Source organism: Balaenoptera physalus (genome assembly GCF_965194825.1).
Source record: "Balaenoptera physalus genome assembly, chromosome: 3".
In the NCBI taxonomy this organism is placed as follows: domain Eukaryota; kingdom Metazoa; phylum Chordata; class Mammalia; order Artiodactyla; family Balaenopteridae; genus Balaenoptera; species Balaenoptera physalus.
The window spans coordinates 67,446,400-67,466,876 of NC_138890.1; the positions used below are offsets into that span (position 1 = coordinate 67,446,400).

The 20,477-nt window shown below is 46.1% G+C and overlaps 1 protein-coding gene across 7 annotated transcripts in view; it reads right to left on the reverse strand.

Moving 5' to 3' along the window:
* LOC309657628 (uncharacterized protein) overlaps nt 1-20,477 on the reverse strand; it is a 107,310-nt gene that overhangs the window by 61,242 nt on the left and 25,591 nt on the right. For 3 of the 7 annotated variants that reach the window (XM_082455370.1, XM_082455371.1, XM_082455372.1), the window contains exon 3: nt 9,464-9,504. The exons of the other annotated variants lie outside the window; for them this stretch is intronic. In XM_082455370.1, coding sequence (XP_082311496.1) covers nt 9,481-9,504 — 24 coding nt within the window. In that variant the 3' untranslated portion in view covers nt 9,464-9,480. The remainder of the gene's footprint in view (nt 1-9,463; nt 9,505-20,477) is intronic. 7 annotated transcript variants of the gene reach the window in all.

The following is a 20,477-nucleotide window of genomic DNA, read 5'->3' on the forward strand; positions in this document are numbered from 1 at the left end:
GTGGTTAGTGGCAGCCAACCTAGCAATGGCTGAATTCTTGGAAAGGACAAGACAGGACACGGACTTACACACTAAACAGGTGTTCTGCCCACTTGGGCCCCATCTACCCTCCCTGAAGTGCATGGACCATGAACATTTTGCCATTGGAGGAGCAGTGCAGAGAGGCCTCAGAAGCCTCCGCCAGCCCTCCAGGGCCCTCCACTTTCCAGCCCTGGGCTGGCTCCTCTGGCCATGTTCCTGCATATCTGCCTTCCTGCATTGCATTTACAGAGCAAGGATGAACAGGATGGGCCTCTTGCACCTCTGCTGGGCGGGACGCTGGGGGGCCTTGGTTGGGCTCACTTGGCTAAAGGACACAGCGTGGCCTGGGCTGAAAGAGAATAAGCTGAACTGAAAAAGGCTACATCACTTGAGGGTAGCCACACTAAAAACAAACAAACCTATCTCCAACTGCCCAGTCCCCACTCCTCAAATTAAAAAGAAAAATCCTTAAAGGTAAAAGAATCATGAATAAGGAAGCCAGGGTATAAGAGTGTCTCTTCACCGAAGCTGCAGCTCTCGATTTCCCTGGCTTTGGGCTCCTCCCTGTGAAATAGAGGTAATGCCTCCCAGGCTTCTTCCTCTTGCCCAGGAGGGCTGAAGGTCCACAGCCTGCTGGAGTGGGTCAGGAAGGCTGGACCCTGAGGCCTGTGCCTGTGCTGCCCCTGGCTGGGACCTCAGCCCCCATGTGCCGCCTCACCTCCCAGTCTGTGAATTACCACAGTGACAACCCTTGCCACCCAGAGTGGCACTACCCCTTCCTGTCATCTTTAAGAAGCATTTATGATACATTTCCTTTTTGTGCTTCAGGAAATGGGTGGCCAGGAAGAGATCTTGATTCTACTTTTCCCCTAGAGGTACATGTGCTTCAAAGGGGTGCACCAATTCAACAGAACGGAGGGCTGACAGGGTAGTAGGGTGAAGAAGTGAGAGAATCCAGAGTGTGCTTCAGCAGGAGAGTCGTGTAAGCTGATCTCAGAGGTGGCCGTCGGACAGCTCGGCTGCTGTGGGGTGTGAGATGTGATGCTGCTACAAGGCCGTGGGCCTCACTGGTCTCCAGTTTATCCTCAGCCCCGTGGACAGACAAGCACATCATGGCACTCCCCAGAGCAAAACTATCAGAGAAGCTACTGACCTGGAAGCACAGAGGCCCAGCAGGTCCTAACTGAGGGACCTCTAATGTCACATTTGGGGAATCCCATCCAGACATGGCCTGGATCTCCCCCAAACATCCACTTTACCGTAAGACCCAGCAAGGGTCTGTTATCCAGGAAGGTATTTAATCCTTTTCTGAAACTGTTGATATTTTCCAGCCTGTCATATAATTTCTGAAAATCATTACAAATTCCCTCTCCAGGTTTCCTTCTATTTACATGTATATTTTCCTTCTCAAAACATTCCAGTAAGTAACATTTCCCCATATGGGGACGTCAGTAATCCAGTACCCTCTACCATGTATTCTAGTTAACAACTAGGAAGTGAATTTTCAAAAGCCCCAGTAGCCCAGAGATGTCACAGAGCTCACACACAGCATTCCGAGGAGGATCTCTCAGGGCTCACGCAGGGACCATTCTTGTTTCAGATGTAAATCAGAAGTTTCTGTATGGGCAGAGTCCCAGTAAGAAACAGATGCACATTGCACAGGTAACAAGGAGAGCTTAAGGAAGGACAGTTTCCAAGGGGGTGAGCAGCATTAAGGAAACCAATAAGGGAAGGAGAAGCACCCTGGAGCCAGCAACAGTGTGGAGTAATTACCACTGCCTGGAGGAAGGAAGAGGTGGGAATGTTACTAGGACCCTGAGAGAGCTGCAGGAGAGGGTTGCTGGGAAGAGTGGTGGTTTTAGGGAGAAGAACACAAACCTGACCTGAGGCTTGGCGAGGGAGGGAGCTGGTGAGGGGGTTACGGATAAAGTACCCTAATGCACCCCAAAATCACTCTCTTATCTCCTGCAGGGTCTTCAATTGGCCAAATCCAACTGGCAGCATGAGGGCATGGCGCCTGGTTGATGCAATCCACAAAGGGCAAATACTGGGAGTGTGGGAAAGGGTAGAAAATGGGTAGGGGCAGGCTGGTGGGGGGACACCCGGCATGGTCATCTAGTTTAGTAGCCATTTAAAAGGAGTAAATTAGACGTTAATGTGCTGTAATGTGGCACCCTCGCCACAAATAAATGGGACAAGAGGTAGTCAGAGACAGAGATGACCATGGAAAAAGGTTTAAGGAAGTTTAGCACAGTGATCTGAGTCTCCAACATGAAGGGGGACAGATAGCTCTACTCAGTGTAATAATTCCAAGGTAAACATGTATGTTCATAAAGATGATTCTAAATTATCAGCAAAACATTAAATGTGGTCACTGTACTACTTGACAGAGCTTCAACAGGGGAGAAGATTATGACACAATTTAGAGACACCATAAATCCATCCAAAAGAAGTGTAACAAACTTTGGGTTAAACATGTCAGGTTATTCACACATCTCAATCTCCTTTCTCTCCTGAAGTGCTACTAAAATGCCAGTCAAAAAGTAAAATGGTATAAATCCTCAAGAACAAACAGAATGGCAAAGAGACATCGGTGGACGAGAGATTGGCTCGCAGAGGGGTATACTGACAGTAGGCAAGCCACTTCCCCCTCAGAACCCTGGGGGAGCTAAGACCTTGGGGAGACCAGGTATTATGACGGTGGGGGTCAGGTACAGAGTGGGTGGGGTAAGGAACCAGGGCAAATGTTTGGAATCCTCCCAGATCCCACCCCATACTCTGTCCCACACACCAGGAGACTGAAGGCACTAAACAGGAGAGACCCTGGCAGGAGAGAAGGCAGATGACCACAAGGATGAAAACAGAGGGATGAGGGCAAAGTCTGAAGACTGAACAGTGGGACTCAATGTCCCCCCTCTGCATACCCCACCCTGCCGCAGGCACATACCACCCTGTACCAGAGTACAGTGAGTTTAAAACATGGCTGCAATTTTTTTTGACACTTCTTCCATTGAGAGGTAGGTCTCTGTCTCCTTCCCTGAATCTGGGCGGGCTTGTGACTACAGTGGAAGTGATGCTATGTGACATCAAAAGCCAGGCCATAAAAGGCCATGCAGCTTCCATATTGCTGGCTGGAATATTCACACTGGAGTCCTGAGCTACCACACAAGAGGTCTAACTACCAGACTGTTGTCCTAGAGAGGCCATGTATAGTCTCTCTGGTCTCCAGTCCCAGCTGCACCCCCTCTTCCAACTATCCCTGCCAAGTGAAGAACCAACTTGGAAGCGGATCCTTCAGCCCCAGCTGGTTCCAACTTCCAGCCATCTCAGCCTAGGCCCCAGACACTGTGGAGCAGAGAAGAGCCGTGCCTTTTCCCAATTCCTGACTTGAAGCACAACAAAATGGTTGTTGTTTATGCTACTAAGTATTGGGGTGGTTTGTTATGCAGTAACAGTAATAACTGGAACAGGGAGTTAGAATGCTTCTCTTGAGAAGCCACGTGGCTCTAGAGCAATGGTTTTCAACAAGGTGATTTTGCCCCCCAGGAGACATTTGGCAACGTTTATTGACATTTTTTGTTATCACAACTCTGGGAGGGGGGTTACTATTGGCACCTGGTGGGCAGAGTTCAGTGATACTGCTAAACATTCTACAATGCACAAGAGCTTCTGACAACAAAGAATTATTTGGCTCCAAATGTCAACATGCAAAAGTTGAGAAAGCCAACTCTAGAGAAAAGAGTCTGACATTCAGAGGCTTGTTAATGAAAAGATTGGCTTGCTTCCTATAGTGAGGCCCCAGTTGATAAGTTTTCCCCAAATACAGTTTAATTCAGCTTTTCATTGTTTCATTCATAAATATCAATAGATATTTTTGATGTCTGAGGAAAGCTTCCAACAGGAAGGAGAGAGAGAAACCAAAAGAAGCCAGGTGGAAAAAAAGACAATTTAGAGAATACAAGACTATTAAAACAAAACTAATAGACACATGAAAAGTAAGTAATACCTTCGGAGAGATAAGCAGGAGATAGTATATCCATAAAACATGACTGTAATATTATGAAAAAGGAAAAATCAGAAACAAGAATGAGTACTTCTGTATTAAAAATATACAAGCCAAAAATATAAAAGCCAAAATTTTAAAAAATCAATAGAAGGATTGGAAGATAAAGGCAAGGAAGGTGGGGTACCTCGCCCTCTGAGACCAGAGGCACTGCCTGGGCCCCTTCTGTTCCACTGAGCCTAAGTCCCACCCCAAGCCTTTACCAGCCCTGTGGGTCCTAAGCATAGACCCTGCCCACCACTCAAACCCCGCCTCTGCTTAGGCCCCATCCTCCACAGCCAAGGCCTTTTCCACCTTTTTTTTTTTTCTTCTACTCTTTTTTACTATTGTGGTTCTGATTTACCTCCCAGTTGTTGCTTAACCTATACTTTTATTTTTATATTCTTTCTAACATATCTGTTTCCTAGTCTAATTTTATTTTTTACTCTTTGTTATTGTTCTCCTTTTATTTTTTGCCACCCCGCGTGGCTTGCGGGATCTTGGTTCATGTGCCGGGAGTCAAGCCGGGGGTTGGGTCGAAGCTCCTGTGGTGGGAGCTCCAAGTCCAAACCACTGGACTAACAGAGAACCTCAGACCCCAGGGAATGTTCATCAGAGTGAGGTCTCCTGGAGGTCCTCATCTCAGCACCAAGGCCCAGCTCTGCCCAACAGCCTGCAAACTCCAGTGTTGGAAGCCTCAGGCCAAACAACCAGTAAGACAGGAACACAATCCCACCCATCAAAAAAAAAAAAAAAAAAAAGAGAAAGCAAAAATATATGTCACAGATGAAGGGGCAAGGTAAAAACCTACAAGACCAAATAAATGAAGAGGAAATAGGCAATCTACCTATTACTCTGAAAAAGAATTTAGAGTAATGATAGTAAAGATGATCCAGAATCTCAGAAATAGAATGGAGGCACGGATTGAGAAAATACAAGAAATGTTTAATAAAGATCTAGACGAACTAAAGAAGAAACAAACAGAGATGAACAACACAGTAACTGAAATGAAAAATACACTAGAAGGAATCAATAACAGAATGACTGAGGCAGAATAACGAATAAGTGAGCTGGAACACAAAATGGTGGAAATAACTGCCAAGGAGCAGAATAAAGAATGAAAAGAATTGAAAATCTCAGAGACCTCTGGGACGACACTAAATGCACGAATATTCAAATTATAGGGGTCCCAGAAGAAGAGAAAAAGAAAGGATCTGAGAAAATATTTGAAGAGATTATAGTGGAAAACTTCCCTAACATGGGAAAGGAAATAGCCACCCAAGTCCAGGAAGCACAGAGAGTCCCATACAGGATAAACCCTAGGAGAAACACACCAAGACACATATTAATCAAACTAACAAAAATTAAATTCAAAGAAAAAATATTAAAAGCAGCAAGGAAAAAACAAAAAATAACATACAAAGGAATCCCCATAACGTTATCAGCTGATTTTTCAGCAGAAACTCTGCAGGCCAGAAGGGAGTGGCAGGATATACTTAAAGTGATGAAAGAGGAAAACCTACAACCAAGATGACTCTACCTGGTAAAGATCTCACTCAGATTCAACAGAGAAATCAAAAGCTTTTCAGACAAGCAAAAGCTAAGAGAATTCAGCACCACCAAACCAGCTTTACAACAAATGCTAAAGAAACTTCTCTAGGCGGGAAACACAAGAGAAAGAAAGAAAGAAAAAGACCCACAAAAACAAACCCAAAACAATTAAGAAAATGGTAATAGGAACATACATATCGATAATAACCTTGAATATAAGTGGATTAAATGCCCCAACCAAAAGACACAGACTGGCTGAATGGATACAAAAACAAGACCCATATATATGTTGTCTACAAGAGACCCACTTCAGACCAAGGGACACCTACAGGCTGAAAGTGAAAGGATGGAAAAAGATACCCCATGCAAATGGAAATCAAAAGAAAGCTGGAGTAGCAATACTCATATCAGTTAAAATAGATTTTAAAATAAAGACTGTTACAAGGGATAAGGAAGGACACTACATAATGATCAAGGGATCAATCCAAGAAGAAGATATAAAAATTATAAATATTTATGCACCCAACATAGGAGCACCTCAATACATAAGGCAAATGCTAACAACCATGAAAGGGGAAATCGACAGTGACATAATAATAGTAGGAGAGTTTAATACCCCACTTACACCAATGGTCATAACATGCAAACAGAAAATAAATAAGGAAACACAAGCTTTAAATGACACAATAGACCAGATAGATTTAATTGATATTTATAGAACATTCCACCCAAAAGTGGCAGAATACACTTTCTTCTCAAGTGCACATGGAACATTCTCCAGGATAGATCACATCTTGGGTCACAAATCAAGCCTCAGAAAATTTAAGAAAACTGAAATCATATCAAGCATCTTTTCTGACCACAATGCTATGAGATTGGAAATCAATTCCAGGAAAAAAACTGTAAAAAACACAAATACATGGAGGCTAAACAGTACGCTACTAAATGACCAAGAGGTCACTGAAAAAATCAAAGAAGAAATAAAAAAGTACATAGAAACAAATGACAATGAAAACACAATGACCCAAAACCTATGGGACGCAGCAAAAGCAGTTCTAAGAGGGCCACAGGGCCGCTCCCTGGAGATGCCGGAGTCAGGCTCTCTCATCAGTCAAAAGTGGCTGCACACACTCATGGTCATCTGACGGGTCACCGTATCTCCTACCAGAGGCTCCCCCAGGAGGGGCCAAAGTGGGGAACATGTTTGGGAGGCCTTGAGCCTGACCTCTGAGGTGCATCTCTTTGGGCACCAGCCCTCAGGCCTAATCATCCTTTTCCTTCACCCACTGCCTATTCCCCCTCTCCACACCCTCCCACCCCTACCTCAGTCCTCAGGATCTTTGCCCTGGGGGCTGCTCAGTTGGCTTGCCTGCAATATTTTTTTTTTAACCTTTTCAATTGTTACTTCCTTTTTAAAAACTACATCATCATTATTTAAGTGTGGATGAAAAATGCCTCCTGCCATATCAGCAAGCAAAGGATGCTGCGGCCATCAAGCCATCAGCCACTAACAAGGCCCCCAACAGTCAGCGAGAGTGAACTCAGGAAGGGAAAGAAAGAATACTGGCCTTAGATAGCTAAGGTGCATATCAAGGGAATGATTTCAATGAGCCCAGACTCTTGCATCTTCCCATACACAGAAAAGCACTAAATTCATTAACTCGAGATGTCTGGTTTTCTTTAATTAACAGTAATCTTTTGATGTTCCGACTACGTGGTCTTTGTTGCAAAACTCCTTCCTTTATATCCTGGCTCCTCCCTTACCTTACCCTCTTTGAAACAGTCCCTCAGAGCTATCTGAGAGGCTGCCTCTCGGGCTTGAAGTTCTCAGAAGGTCCACCGAATAAAACGTAATTCTCAATTTTTAGGCTGTGCATTTTTTTTCAGTCAACATAAGTAATACGTATTCCTTGTAGAAAAATTTTAAAATATTGAAAATCACCCATAATTCCAGTCAGCCAAATAAAACCAATATTTGTCTATGAATTTCCAGAATGTTTCCAGGCTTCCTCACAGGTACCCAGTAAAAATACTACTGGTCCACATCTCATCTGGGTACCCACTGCTGAGCACTCACCACCTGCCAGACCCTGAGCTGGGCCTTTAGAGGTGTTAATCCCACCAAATCCTCACAACTGTGTGAGGCAGGCATTATTATGCCCATTTTACAGGCAGGAAGCAGAGGCTAGGGAGATCATATCACTTGCCTGTGTCCTCATGTTGGTTAAGAGACAGATCTGGATTTCAACCCTCCAGGCTGAGTACAAAGCTACTTTCCTTGCGTGTTTCTTTAATATTTTTCCATTTTTCTTTTTCTTTCTGTTGGGCTGCACCTCACAGGCCTACAAGGCCTGCACTTGCCCAGCTTCAAGACCGAATAAAGAGCCTGGAGTCAGCGACAGAGACATCAATGATTTAATGGATAGGGGGATCTTACATGCGTGAAGCAAGGTCCTGGAGCGACACCCCACCGTGTGACGGTGGACAGGACAAGGCAGCAGTCTTCGCTCCCAGAGGGAAGGGGGGATTGCCAGTTATAGGGGGAACTGACGTCAGGTTACCAGGGAAACTAGCAGAGGGGCACGCTCCTCACCACCTCTTCGATAAGAACGATCTCTAGCTGAGGCCCGGGGCAAGTATGTAGGAAGGTCAGTCGTGTGAGTAGGGTAGGTGTAGGTGAAGCAGGCACTGATTGAGCAGGGGATGTACAGAGAACAAGAGAATAGCCATCCTGAGTGGCCTGACCATACTCTTCCTTCCTTCCTTCCTTCCTTCCTTCCTTCCTTCCTTCCTTCTTTCCTTCCTTCCTTCCTTCCTTCCTTCCTTCCTTCCTTCTTTCCTTCCTCCCTCCCTCCCTCCCTCTCTCCCTCCCTCCCTCTCTCTCTTTTTCTTTCTCTCTTTCTCTTTCTTTCTTTCCTCCCTTCCTCCCTTCCTCCCTCCCTTCCTTCCTTCTTTCTTTCTAACTTAGCAATATATGCAAACATCTTTCTTGTCAATAAATATACACGTAGATCATCCTGCTGCATGACATGCCTGTGTGTGGATATGCTAGAGTTTAAACAACCAATTCCTTTTTGCAGGGCTTTCTAATGTTTCCTTTTTTTTCTATTATAAACAATGCAGTTATAAATATCTTTGTTCATACATCTCTGCAAAAATGTGGTTATTTTCGTAGCATAAACTCCAGAAGGTGGAATTGCTTAGACAAAGGCTAGACACATTTTTAAAAGCTGCCGCTTTTCCAATCACATCAGCAGTACACATCATTGAATGTTCCCCCACACCCATTATTTACTGAGTATTTTCACTTTTTAAAATTTGGACTGTGATTTAACACAGAAACAGAGACCCCCCCCCCTATGCAGGAAGCATCCTAGTGTATTCCTCTAGATTTAGAACCAAACCAACCTTGCTTAAAAAAAAAAAAAGCCCAAACACTCTGCCAAGGCCTGCTCTGATTTCAGCAGGCAGGGCAGAACCTCCAGAGACAGCAAGGAAGGGGAGAGGCCTGGAGGGAGGAAAGCAGAGGAGGAGGGCCAGGCTGTGGGCCCACAACTGACTGGCATGGGGGAGGTCGCCAGGTTTTCCCAAGGGAAGCACTGTCTTCCTGGGTCTGAAGACCTGACAGCCACCTCTGATGATCCCCTCCTCGATACTGAGCTGTACCTCACTGTCCCCAGCACTCACACTCTAACCGAGAACTCACACTCTAATGCGAGTTCCCGGACCTTCACTTTATTCGGCTGCCAGTTGCCAACACATTCAGCACTCTGGGTCTTCCTTGAATACCTTTCAAGGCCTCTTAGGGGGGGCAGTTCTAAACTAGACACAGTCTTATTGTTCTTTTACCTTGATGTTGTTTTCCTTCAATAGGCTGCTAACTCTGGCACCTGGAGGGAAAAAGGAAAGTAAGCGATTGGATTGCGGCAGAGCACTGAGGGGGAGCCTTGGGGCAAAGTAACCTGAATGCAAGCTGAGTGATGAGTGCTTACCAGTGGCAAGTTCTTCACAAGCCACTGAGGTGTGAGTTGGCTGCATGCTGGCCAAGGCAGAAACAGGCCCCTGACGTCCACACAGGGGCCTTCTCCCGCTTGGGGCAGTTCCTTCTCACTTGGCTTGTTAATGCTCCTATGCTGGCAGAAACCCAATGCTCTTTCCCCTTGTCTCAAGGCCTTGTATAAACAGTAAGTGGTTCTGTCATACATTTTTTTTTTTTGGCCACACCATGCAGCTTGTGGGATCTTAATTCCCCGACCAGGGGTCAAACCTGTGCCCCCTACAGTGGAAGCGCAGAGTCTTAACCACTGGACCACCAGGGAAGTCCCTGTCATACATTTTTATTCATATATCCATCCATCAAATATTTACTGAGTACCATCCTTGGGCTCTGGGGATAAAGTAGTAGACAAAACAGACAAAAAACCTGCCCTTGTGGAACTTGATGTCTATTGGGGGAGACCAACAACCCACCAATCAACCAACCAACCAGATAAATTAATTAATTAAATAGTAGTCAGAAGAGTTAACTGTTCTGGAGGAAAAATAAAGCAAAAGATGGTAGAAGGAAATGTTGGAGCAGAAGGTGGGAAGGAGTACTGAAACTGTAAATAATGTGGCCAGGGAAGCCCAGACATCTGAGAAGATGACTTATGAACAAAGACCTGAAAGAAATGAGGACATGCACCTGAGAATTAGTGGGGAAGAAGCTTCCCAGGTGGAGTCAACAGCATGTGCAAAGGCCTGAAGGTGAGAGCCTGCCTGACACGGTAAAGATCAGAGAGGAGGGGAGTGTGACCAGAGTAGAATGAGTGAAGGGGAAGAGAGGGGATCCTAGAGGTAGTGAGAGGCTCCAGAGTGTGCAGGGCATTAAAATTCATCATGGATTGAACTGGAGCTTTACTCAAAATGGGAGCCACTAGAAAGTTTTACACAGAGAAGTGACATGACATGACTCCCACTTTAATAAGGTCACTCTGGATGTTGTGTTGAGAGTAAACTGGGGAGCATAGGCCAAACCAGTTGGGAGGGTACTGCAGAAATCCTGGCAAGAGACAATGGTGGCTTGGACTGGAGAGATTGCAGGGGTGCTGTTGAGATCTAGGCAGATTCTAGAAAGTGGAGCCAGCAGGATTTGCTCATGGACTTGGAAGTGAGATATGAAATAAAGGAGTCAAAGAGGACTCAGATTTTTGGCCTGAGCAAATGGGAGGATGGAATAGCCATTATTTGAATGCAGAAGCCTGACGATGGAGCATGTTTGGCGGGGAGATAAGGAACTCAGTTTTGGACATATTAAGTATGAGATGACTTTTAGACACTCAAGTGGAGAGGCCTGTAGGCAGGTGGATATATGAGTCTGGAGGGCAGGGGAGAGGTTCAGGCTGGAAATGAAGATTTGCGAGTGCTCAGCATGTAGCTCTTATAAAGCCATGATATTAGAGGAGATCACCAAGGGGGGGACTGTCAATAGAGAAGCTGCCCTCAGTCCATGAGGACTGAGCCCCATTCAATTGCTCAGCAAAGGAGACTAAGAAGGAGTAGCAAGTACAATAGGAAGGAAACCAGGAGAAAGGGTTTCAAGGAGATGGAGCAGTTCACTGTGATAGGTCAAGTCATATGAGGACAGAGAGTTAATAACTGGATTTACTGTCTTGGAGTCATAGGTGATCTTGGTCAAGGGCAGATTCAGCAGAATGGCTGGGATGAGAACCCGACTGGAACAGGTTCAAAAGAGAGGAGCTCGAGTCGTGAGCTAGAGGACAGAGTGGGCTGGCAGCCGTAGGAGCTCCGGAAGCAAAGGGGAAGGGGATGATCAGATAAACTGCTTCTAGCTTCACTTCTCTCATTTATAAACTGTGAAGCACAAAGTTGGCACTTCCACAACACATGTAACCATCTGGCAGCTGTTGCTACCAAGCTGGACCAGGTTCTCGATGTTGCTGAGCTTCAACCAGTTCTGGCCCCAGGAGATAGTAATCAGCTTGTCTCTAGACTCCCAAGACGTTATTCCCTTTTTCTCAAGGTCACCAGTAGCCTTAGGATCAATGCCCACAACTTCAGAGGGCTGCTAACAGGCCTCATATAAACCAAGATCTCACTTGGGTCTCTTCTCCTGATGGGAAGTCAGAGGGAACAAGACAGGCTGGGTTCCTGCTCTCATGGAGTCTGCTTTCTGGTGGAGAAGAGGAATAATCACCGAGCAATAGATGAGCAGGCAGGTCACTGCAGACGTAGGTAAGTGCAATGAAGACAATAAAATGGGGTGAAAGAGGGAGAGAGAACGTGGGAGGGGCCTCCTTCAGCCAGGGTGTGTGGTCAGATGGCCTCTCTGGGAGATGACATTTCAGATGAGACCTGGAGAATGGTGCCCAGCTAATTCCCCTCAAGCTGTCCCCTATCCCACACTGCTCTTGAGCTTGCAAATCTCTCAAGGTAGGATAGGGCCTGGGGCCGGCTAAGTATAGGCCCAAAAAGAGATATTCTCTTCTCTCTCTAATATATATTGTGGGGATTTTCTCCATGATTAGAAAATACATGAATTTTTCACTGAAAGATTTGGAAAATATTGAAAACAGAAGTTACTTATAATTCCACTACCCGGAGACAGCTACTGTTCACATTTGGTGTGCATCTTTCTAGACATTTTTCTATGCACATATAGACGAATGTTTAAAAGATGGGATCATGTTGTGCATTCTGTTTTGTGTACATTGTTTTAGTCATGAATTCTGACTAAATCTATTATAAGCACTCATCATATAATTTTCTTCTACATGATGATTTTTAATGGCTACATAGTATTTTACTGAAGGCATACTTTTACCATATTTTATTTAATTCCCAAACATTGGCCATTTAGATTGTTTCCAAGTGACTGCTATTGTGAGTAAATACTATAATGAATAATCCTATATGTATCTTTTTTCTTTAGTGGGGGAGGCTTGCAAATCTCTGATTGCTTCCTTGGGTTAAAAGAAAATGTCACTGCCCAGTGGGAGTGCCACAGGTCTCACGGCATCTAGAGGCAGCCTGAGGCTGAGGGCAGAGCTGACCCATGAACCCAAGGGGCACAGAGTTCACTCAGATGCCAGAGTCTGATTTAATCCTCTGACATACCCCAGTCCTGAGTTTTGCTCCCTGGAGGGCCTGAGGAGTAGGAAAACAATAGACCCTCCCACAAGCCAAGTGAAATTCAAAGGGATTCCCCACCTGAGCCAGGAAGAGGGTGTCACTCTGACCTGAGCACAGACAGCTACCCCTATCCTCTCTTGAAATCCCCTTGGGGAAGCTCCTCCCTCCATCCCTCCCTGGGGTAAACATCTGAGTGGTTAGGCAGTCAATCTTTCTTTGGGGCAGGGCTGCTGGGGAGTGATTGTGAAATAGAGGGTTCTACAGAAATAGCAGCTCCTCTCTTATCCCTGATCCAGCCTTGTTGCTGAATCCTTGAATTCCCCAGAGGGGCTGGCAGGAACAGTTTATGCCCCACCCCACGTGAAGAATGTCCTCAGGACAGTGAGTTCTGGAGTGAGTGGGAAAAGCACAAGCCCAGGAGGTCACTAGACCTGGGTTTGAATCCTAGCTCTGGCACATTCCAGCTTCACCTTGGGCAAGTGACTTTACCTGTGGAATGCAAGCTCCATGAGGGAGGGACTTGCATACCTTTTTTATCTGCAACATTTAGCACATAGTAGGTGCTCAATAAATACTATGCCAGGTCAATGCATGAGCCTTTCTGAGCCTCAGTTTGCTTATCTGTAAAATGGGAATGATAATACCTTCTCACAGGCTTGTTGTGAATTAAAAAATAAAACACGGGAGTCAGCTCTACCCACCACCAGAGCCTCCCATCAAGCCTCTTAGATAGCCTCAACCACCAGAGGGCAGAGAGCAGAAGCAAGAAAAACTACAATCCTGCAGCCTGCGGACCAAAAACCACAGTTACAGAAAGATAGAGAAGATGAAAAGGCAGAGGGCTATATACCAGATGAAGGAACAAGAAAAAAACCCCAGAAAAACAACTAAATGAAGTGGAGATAGGCAACCTTCCAGAGAAAGAATTCAAAAAATAAAACACGGGTAAAATACTTAACAGTGTCGGGTATTCAAGAAATACTAGAGGCCAAAGCCCTGGAGAGTTGCTTCCACCATGCCCTGACCCTGGCACTGACATGAAGGTCTGCAGTTTCCCCTTGTTAGAACTGTTTGCCTTTATTCTGCTCACTACTGCACCCCAAACATGCCTCTGGTGTGGTACACATCACACTGTGTGTGTGCTTTTCCAACTACCCCATTAGACTTCAGGGCACTTTAAGGACAAGAATTTTGTCTGTATCCTCTGGTCTCTGAACAACACTACGAAGTAAGCAAGGTCCTTATTCCCATTCTACAGATGAGGAAACTGAGGTTGGAGAAAGGTTAGGTGCCTTGCCCTAAACAGACAGGGAGTGGCAGAGCAAGATCTAAACCTGCTTCTGATTTTTGGGCCCCTGCCCTCTTTTAGGTGACTCTCTTGCAAATAGGAGTGGAGGTGAGAAGGAAGCAAGCCAGTTACCATGTCCCCGAGGGAAAAGTCAGGCAGAACTCAGCCTGACTGAGGAATGAGGTCCTCGGGGAGTTGGAAAGTTGTCAGGGCACCAGCAGTCACCTGAGCCCCCTCTCATCTTCCTGTGGATCATCATGCGTGCAACAGCTGCAACCCCCAGAGGCCTATGGTTTGGCTGGTCTGGGACAGGCTGATGCAAAGGTGGGGCCCCCAGGCACCATCTTTCAGTGTGGAACCCAGCCAGCAAGGGGACTTAGGTTTCCTCAGCCCAGAGCTGATGGTCATGGACCCAGCAGCAGGGGTGGGAGCTGTAGGGCACCTGTTCAGGGCTGGCCTATCTTCAGCTATGGGGCAGGAAGAGTTCCTTATCAGACCACAAGCATCTTGATTTACTCATCTCTGTGACCCCAGGATCCTACTGAATGACTGAGACCCCCAGCCTCCAACAATGGGGAGTAAGGGAGAGGAAGGAGCTAGACCTAAACCAGGCATGCGGAGGGAGTAAACAAGGGACCAGGTAGGAGGGTTTTTAATGACCAAGAATGACCTCTGTCTTCCCTCTCCCTATTAAATTATACGTTTCTGGAGGGCAGGTCTGTGGCTGATTCATCTGCGTATCGACCACACCCAGTAGATTACTTCGAAGAGAGCTGGTATTCAGTAAGTGTAGCTTATTGGAGGTATAACTGGAAGCCAGTGTATAGGATGACAGATGGCATCTGCTCTTCGTGCCTGGGTCATCCCAGAAAGGGAAGTCCTGCTAGTCTGGTGTCCTGACAAGAATGGCCCCAGGGAAGGGCAGGGACTCTTCATTTGGCCATTCACCGCATGTGCCTCCCTCCCCAAATCCCACCCAGGTGACTAACTCTCCCTTCCTTAGCCAAAGAAATACCATTTGGGGAAAATCTCCTGGCTCTCTGTGTCTCCCTGGCGATAGAAATAGACTGGGTCTGTGGTGTAACATCCTTGTCCTTGGGAATCTGGAGGGCTGTGGGCCATGCGAAAGAAAAATTCAGAGCAATTATATCTTTATTGAAAGTAAAAGTGCTGCTTCTGTCTGGTCAGATGGGCGGGTTCTTTTTCCACCTGCCATCCCCACAGCATGTATATGTTGCATGGCTACAAATAATTCTGATGTTGCAGATTTAAAATAATGCCTTTCTTCAATCCTTGTTTGTCCATGAGTATAAACTGTGTTGCCCTCTGCAGGTGTGCTGTATGCAGGGTTTGTCTCTACAAGGCCAAACTCAGTATGCATTTATCACCTGCACATCTGTATAGCCTTAAGCCTCAGGCTGAGGGTACCTAGACCCTACAGTGGGACATCCTGGAAACCAGATATTACACATGTCTAAACATGTGGCCCTAAATTAAGTCTATAGGATTAGGTCTAAACTTCTCAGACAGCAGCCAAAGGCCTCCAGGCCATGGCCCACTCCACCTGCCCACACCCCCCTCCCATCTTGCACTTCACTTACCTAAGAGTGTGGCTCAAGTGAGATGCAATTGCCTGGACCAGCCAGCTTTGACTTAAACCAGTGGGTCCCAAAGTGTGGTTCCCAGACCAGCAGCATCAGCATCGGCATCACCTGACACTTGCTAGAAATGCAAATTCTCAGGTCCCACCCTAGAGCTACTGAACCAGAATCTCTGGGTGGGGCGCTGCTGCTTGTGTTTTCACAGGTCCTCCAGATAATTCTGACACGCACTAAAGCCTGAGAACCACCTGGTTATGCCATTCCCTAAGCCTGGGTTGCCCTTCTCAGGCCTTTCCTGCTTGTTGTCATTTCAACCACTTTTCAAAGTTCAGCTCAATATTATCCCTCTCAGGAAGTGCTCCTGTCCCCTGAGCACCTGTGAATGCCTCTTTCTGAATCCCACAGCCCTTTTGCCATCCCCATCCCCATTAACGTAAAAGGGATTCATTTCTGCTTCTTTTTTTACTGTGTATTTTCTGCTTCGTTTTACAGCAAGCTGTGAGCATTTGCTAAGTGCCTCCCAGACTGATTTCACCCTAACACACACATAAACATTACTCTGAGAAACACCTTCAGGAGTAAAGGCCACGTCTTACTTCACTCACTCTGTCAACAAACATCTATTGAGCGCCTGCTATATGTGGCAGGGCTCTGGAGTTTCAGAGATAAAAGGTGTGGTCCTATCCTTCAGGAGAACAGGTTCATATAATATGTACTTTTTTGGTGTCCAGCTTCTTTTACTCAACACGTCTGAGATTCATCTGTGTTGCTATATGTCAACATAGTTTGTTCTTTTTTAAATTGCTGTGGTGTATTCCATTGTATGGATATGACACAATTTATTTATCCATTCTGTTGTTGGGCATTTGGGCTGTTTCCAGTTGGGTCTACAATGAATAAGAACACTACAAGCATTGGTGGATATACGCACTCAGTCCTCTTGAGTATATACTTAGGAGTGGAATTGGTAATTTATGGAATGGGTATAATCTCAGCTTTAGTAGATACTGCTAAACAGTTTTCCAAATTTCCAAACACTCAAATTTACACTCCTACCAGCAATATATGAGGATTTGCCAACATTTAGTTTCTCAATCTTTTAGGTCTTGGTCCTTTGGGGTGGATATATAGTGTTATAAGTTTTAATTTGCTTACTGGCTATTTAGATATCCACTTTAAAGATGTTCTTGTTCAAGACTTTTGCTGATTTTGCCTGTCTTTTTCTTATTGACCTATAGGAGTTCCTCATATGCTCTGGATACAAGTCCTCTCTCGGGTATGTCACTGAAAGTATCAGTCTGTGGCTTACCTTTTCATCCTTTTAATGGTATCTTTTGATGAACAAAAGACCATGAAAGTTCAATTTCTCTATCTTTTCATCTATGACTAGTGCTTTTTGTATCTTGTTTAAGAAATCTTTATTTTAATGCCAAGAAATCCAGTGAACATAGAAATAATTTTTTAAAAACTAATATTTAAAAATACAGGGACTTCCCTGGCGGTCCAGTGGTTAAGACTTCGCCTTCCAATGCAGGGGGTGCAGGTTTGATCCCTGTTTGGGGAGCTAAGATCCCACATGCCTCGTGGCCAAAAAACCAAAACATAAAAACAGAAGCAATATTGTAACAAAGTCAATAAAGCCTTTAAAATAAAAAAAATCTTTAAAAAATGCAATAAAAATAAAAAGCAGCAAGTAGGAGAAAGACTGCATCTGACCATGAGGGTGTGCCCACTTGAGTGTGACGTGCAAAGCCCGGGCTTTGTTCTATGACGTGATGTGGGTGAGAGGTGAGCCTCCGATCGGTTCAACAAGCAGGTGTTTGTGCACAGTTTGGATAGGGTGCTGTGCCAGGTCTGAGGATGGCTGTGCGGGGACAGGGGGACCCTGGCTGACTGGCTCAAGAGAAGGACCACCCCATTTCATGTGTGTTAACCTGGGTCTAGCGCCCCAAACCCTGGGGGCTCGCCCTAGTCCAGGCCCTGCTTCTCCTCCTCTGTGCCAGAGCCTGCAAAGACAGCAGTGTTGACACTTGTCCAGCTGGCTCAAGATGGGGAAATTCTCCCCTCCTTGAGTCACCACAAACAGAAGGAGCTTCACAGAACAAGCACGGGACTACAAATGATCGCTATGCTTGTTTCACTATGCTGCATCACTTCCAAAATCCCCTGTGAGGCTTTCAGATGAAGTCTAGGTCCAAAAACTTTCCCCATGTTTCCCCTAGTTTGAACAGAACAATACCCAGGGAATCACAAGCTGCCTCATAAAATTGACTTCCCCAAAGGAAATAAAAGGAATCTCAGACTCAAGGTTATGATAAGTATGCAGTCTAGAGTGACCAAGCCCCCGCCTCTTCTGCTGGGGGGTGGTGGCCGGCTGGTGGCCCCTGCCACCTTGCCAAGGGGACCCCGGCCCACCAGACAGACACAAGCTGCCTTCTGCCTCCTCCAGGAGAAAGGCAGCCCCAGCGTCCCCGGGGCGGTTTTCTCCTTATCCAGCTTCATGGAGATATGCCGCACATGGTCTTGGGAGCTCAGAGATGTAGTGCACAGGGTCCCCAGCATCGTTACCCATAGAAGCATACCTTCTCTCTGGGGCAGGGGAGTGACCACAGCCAGGTGACAGACATTAATTTCTGATATGTTCATACAACTGGTCTTGGGCAAAACCACAAAGTGGTCTCTAGCAGCACCCAGGTTCCTTGTTTGTCCTGCTTCCCTACCCCTAACCACTACTTTTTCCCATTTATCATCCCCTCGGAACTCAGAACTCAGAACTCCAGGGTAGGGTCAAAGGGGCCCTTGAAATCCACAAATGGTATACAAAATTCTGGATATTTGTGCGTTTTCCTGAGGAAAGAGTCCATCTGTTTCCTTAGATTCTGAAAGGGGTGTGTGACCTCAAAAATGCTAAGAACCACTGGACCAAACCCTCTATTTAAAGATAAAGTCAATTTACACTAATGACTTATGCATCTTCAGCTAACTGCACTTCCAAAATAACACCTGGGGAAGGAGAATGCTTAACTGAAAACATCTCTCTAATGGCAAAATTGAAGTACAGTTGAAACCTGAGGTGGGGAGAAGGACACTAAAGCAGGAGGCCTTCTCGCTATCCTTTCAGCCACTACCGCTGGTGCAGAAGGTCAGTTTGTCTGTCTATATGGCTTTTCGAAGTCTACTGGAGTAGAGACGGGAGTTGGTGACTAGGATGTGTCAGAAGAGACACAGGCATTTCTCAGATGAAGCCCAGCACCTCAGGTTCAAGAAACCTTCAAGGCCACTGAGGCTGCTAAGACCTTAGAAAGAAGGGGAGATTCTCACTGTGACATAGGGGCCCAGGAACCCTGTTTCTACAATCATACCAGTCCTCAAATGGGAAGAGTGTGTCTGAAGCACATGCTCCCTCCCCAGAGTGCCAAGTCTGCTGCATCCTGGGTCCCCACTCTCAGCAGCCACCCTGAGGAGGAACAATCTGCGGCCTCCTCCTCCCTCCCCCTGCACCGGGCTCTTCCTCCTCCATTTCATCAGTGAGCTTCATGACCAAGCCAGGGCAGTCAGGAGGAAGTGATTCTGAAAGCCTCCCAGGGACTCCCAGGGCTGGCTCAGGCATCACACTGTTAAATAAGTGGGATTTTCTTCAGTGTTTTCAGAAACTGTTGTTTAAAAAAAAGATAACCATCCAAACTGTTTATGTAATTCTTGGGAAGTCTCAGCAGATATGGTTCCCTATTTACAATTGTGGCCAGGACTTAAAAAATAAAAGTAGAGGGGTTGTCAAAATTGGAGAGGCCGTCACATTAAAGTTCGGTGCTTTTATAACATCAGAACTGTCTCCCTGAAATGGAGACCAGAATCTGCCCAGAACTCAGGTTTTTAGGAGGTTTTAGCATGGCTATGCTGGAATTCATTTAAAAGCCTGGGAATATTCTATTCTCATAGACATTCCATGCCCACCAGAGTCAGCATGGTCCCCTTCTCCCCCTCCACACACCTGCAGGGTCTGCTCTGTCTCTGGGTTGACCTCCTTGGAGGTGGATGTCAGACCACTTGGTGCAACTCTCAGGAGTTCAGCTCTCTGGATCTGTACCAACCAAATCCATATGGTCCCTAAACCACAAACTCTGATTATGGGGGAATGCAAAGTTCCTGGGGGACAATCACAATGTGAAGGTAATGATCTGGGTTTCTTTCTAGAATCACCCTGGGATCTCCATTACTCAGTGTTGGCAATCCAACTAGAATCCAGCTTTTGTAGGAAAACATCCTCTTTTTTTTTTAATTAGAAAGGCTATTCTTTGGGTTAAAGCAGTGGTTTGGATCACAGACTTTTCTGGTAAAAAAGAATCTGATGAGAGCTATGCCTCCACCAAATGCACAATTTAATACTAACTGAGGGGAGAGGGTGGGTTCACAGCACACGAAGATGAGCCTGGGGACACAGAGATAAGAACCTCGGCCTTGGACGGGCTTCTTGATAACACAAAGCCTCTAATATTCCTAACCACTGCCAAACAAGCATCAGCAGTTAAGGCCTCAGCCGAGAACCTCCCTGCTTCCACTTGCACTGAACACCGTGGGAGAGAAGGCAGAGGCACAGGGCCCTCATGCCTTGAGGAGAAAACCCTAGTGTTTCTCCTGAGGGCCCAACAGCTTGGAGAGGTTGAGGAGAGAAGGGAGGGTGTGGCCACCCCAGCCCTAACCTCCTTCAGCTGAGGGACAGTGGCCAAGGGACCTCTAAAGGAGGGTGAAGAGTCTGGGTCAGCAGTTCTTCCTCTCTGTTCTCTCCACCCATCCTTATCCCCACCAAGCCCTGATGTCAGCCCTGCTATGCCCACCCTGGAAA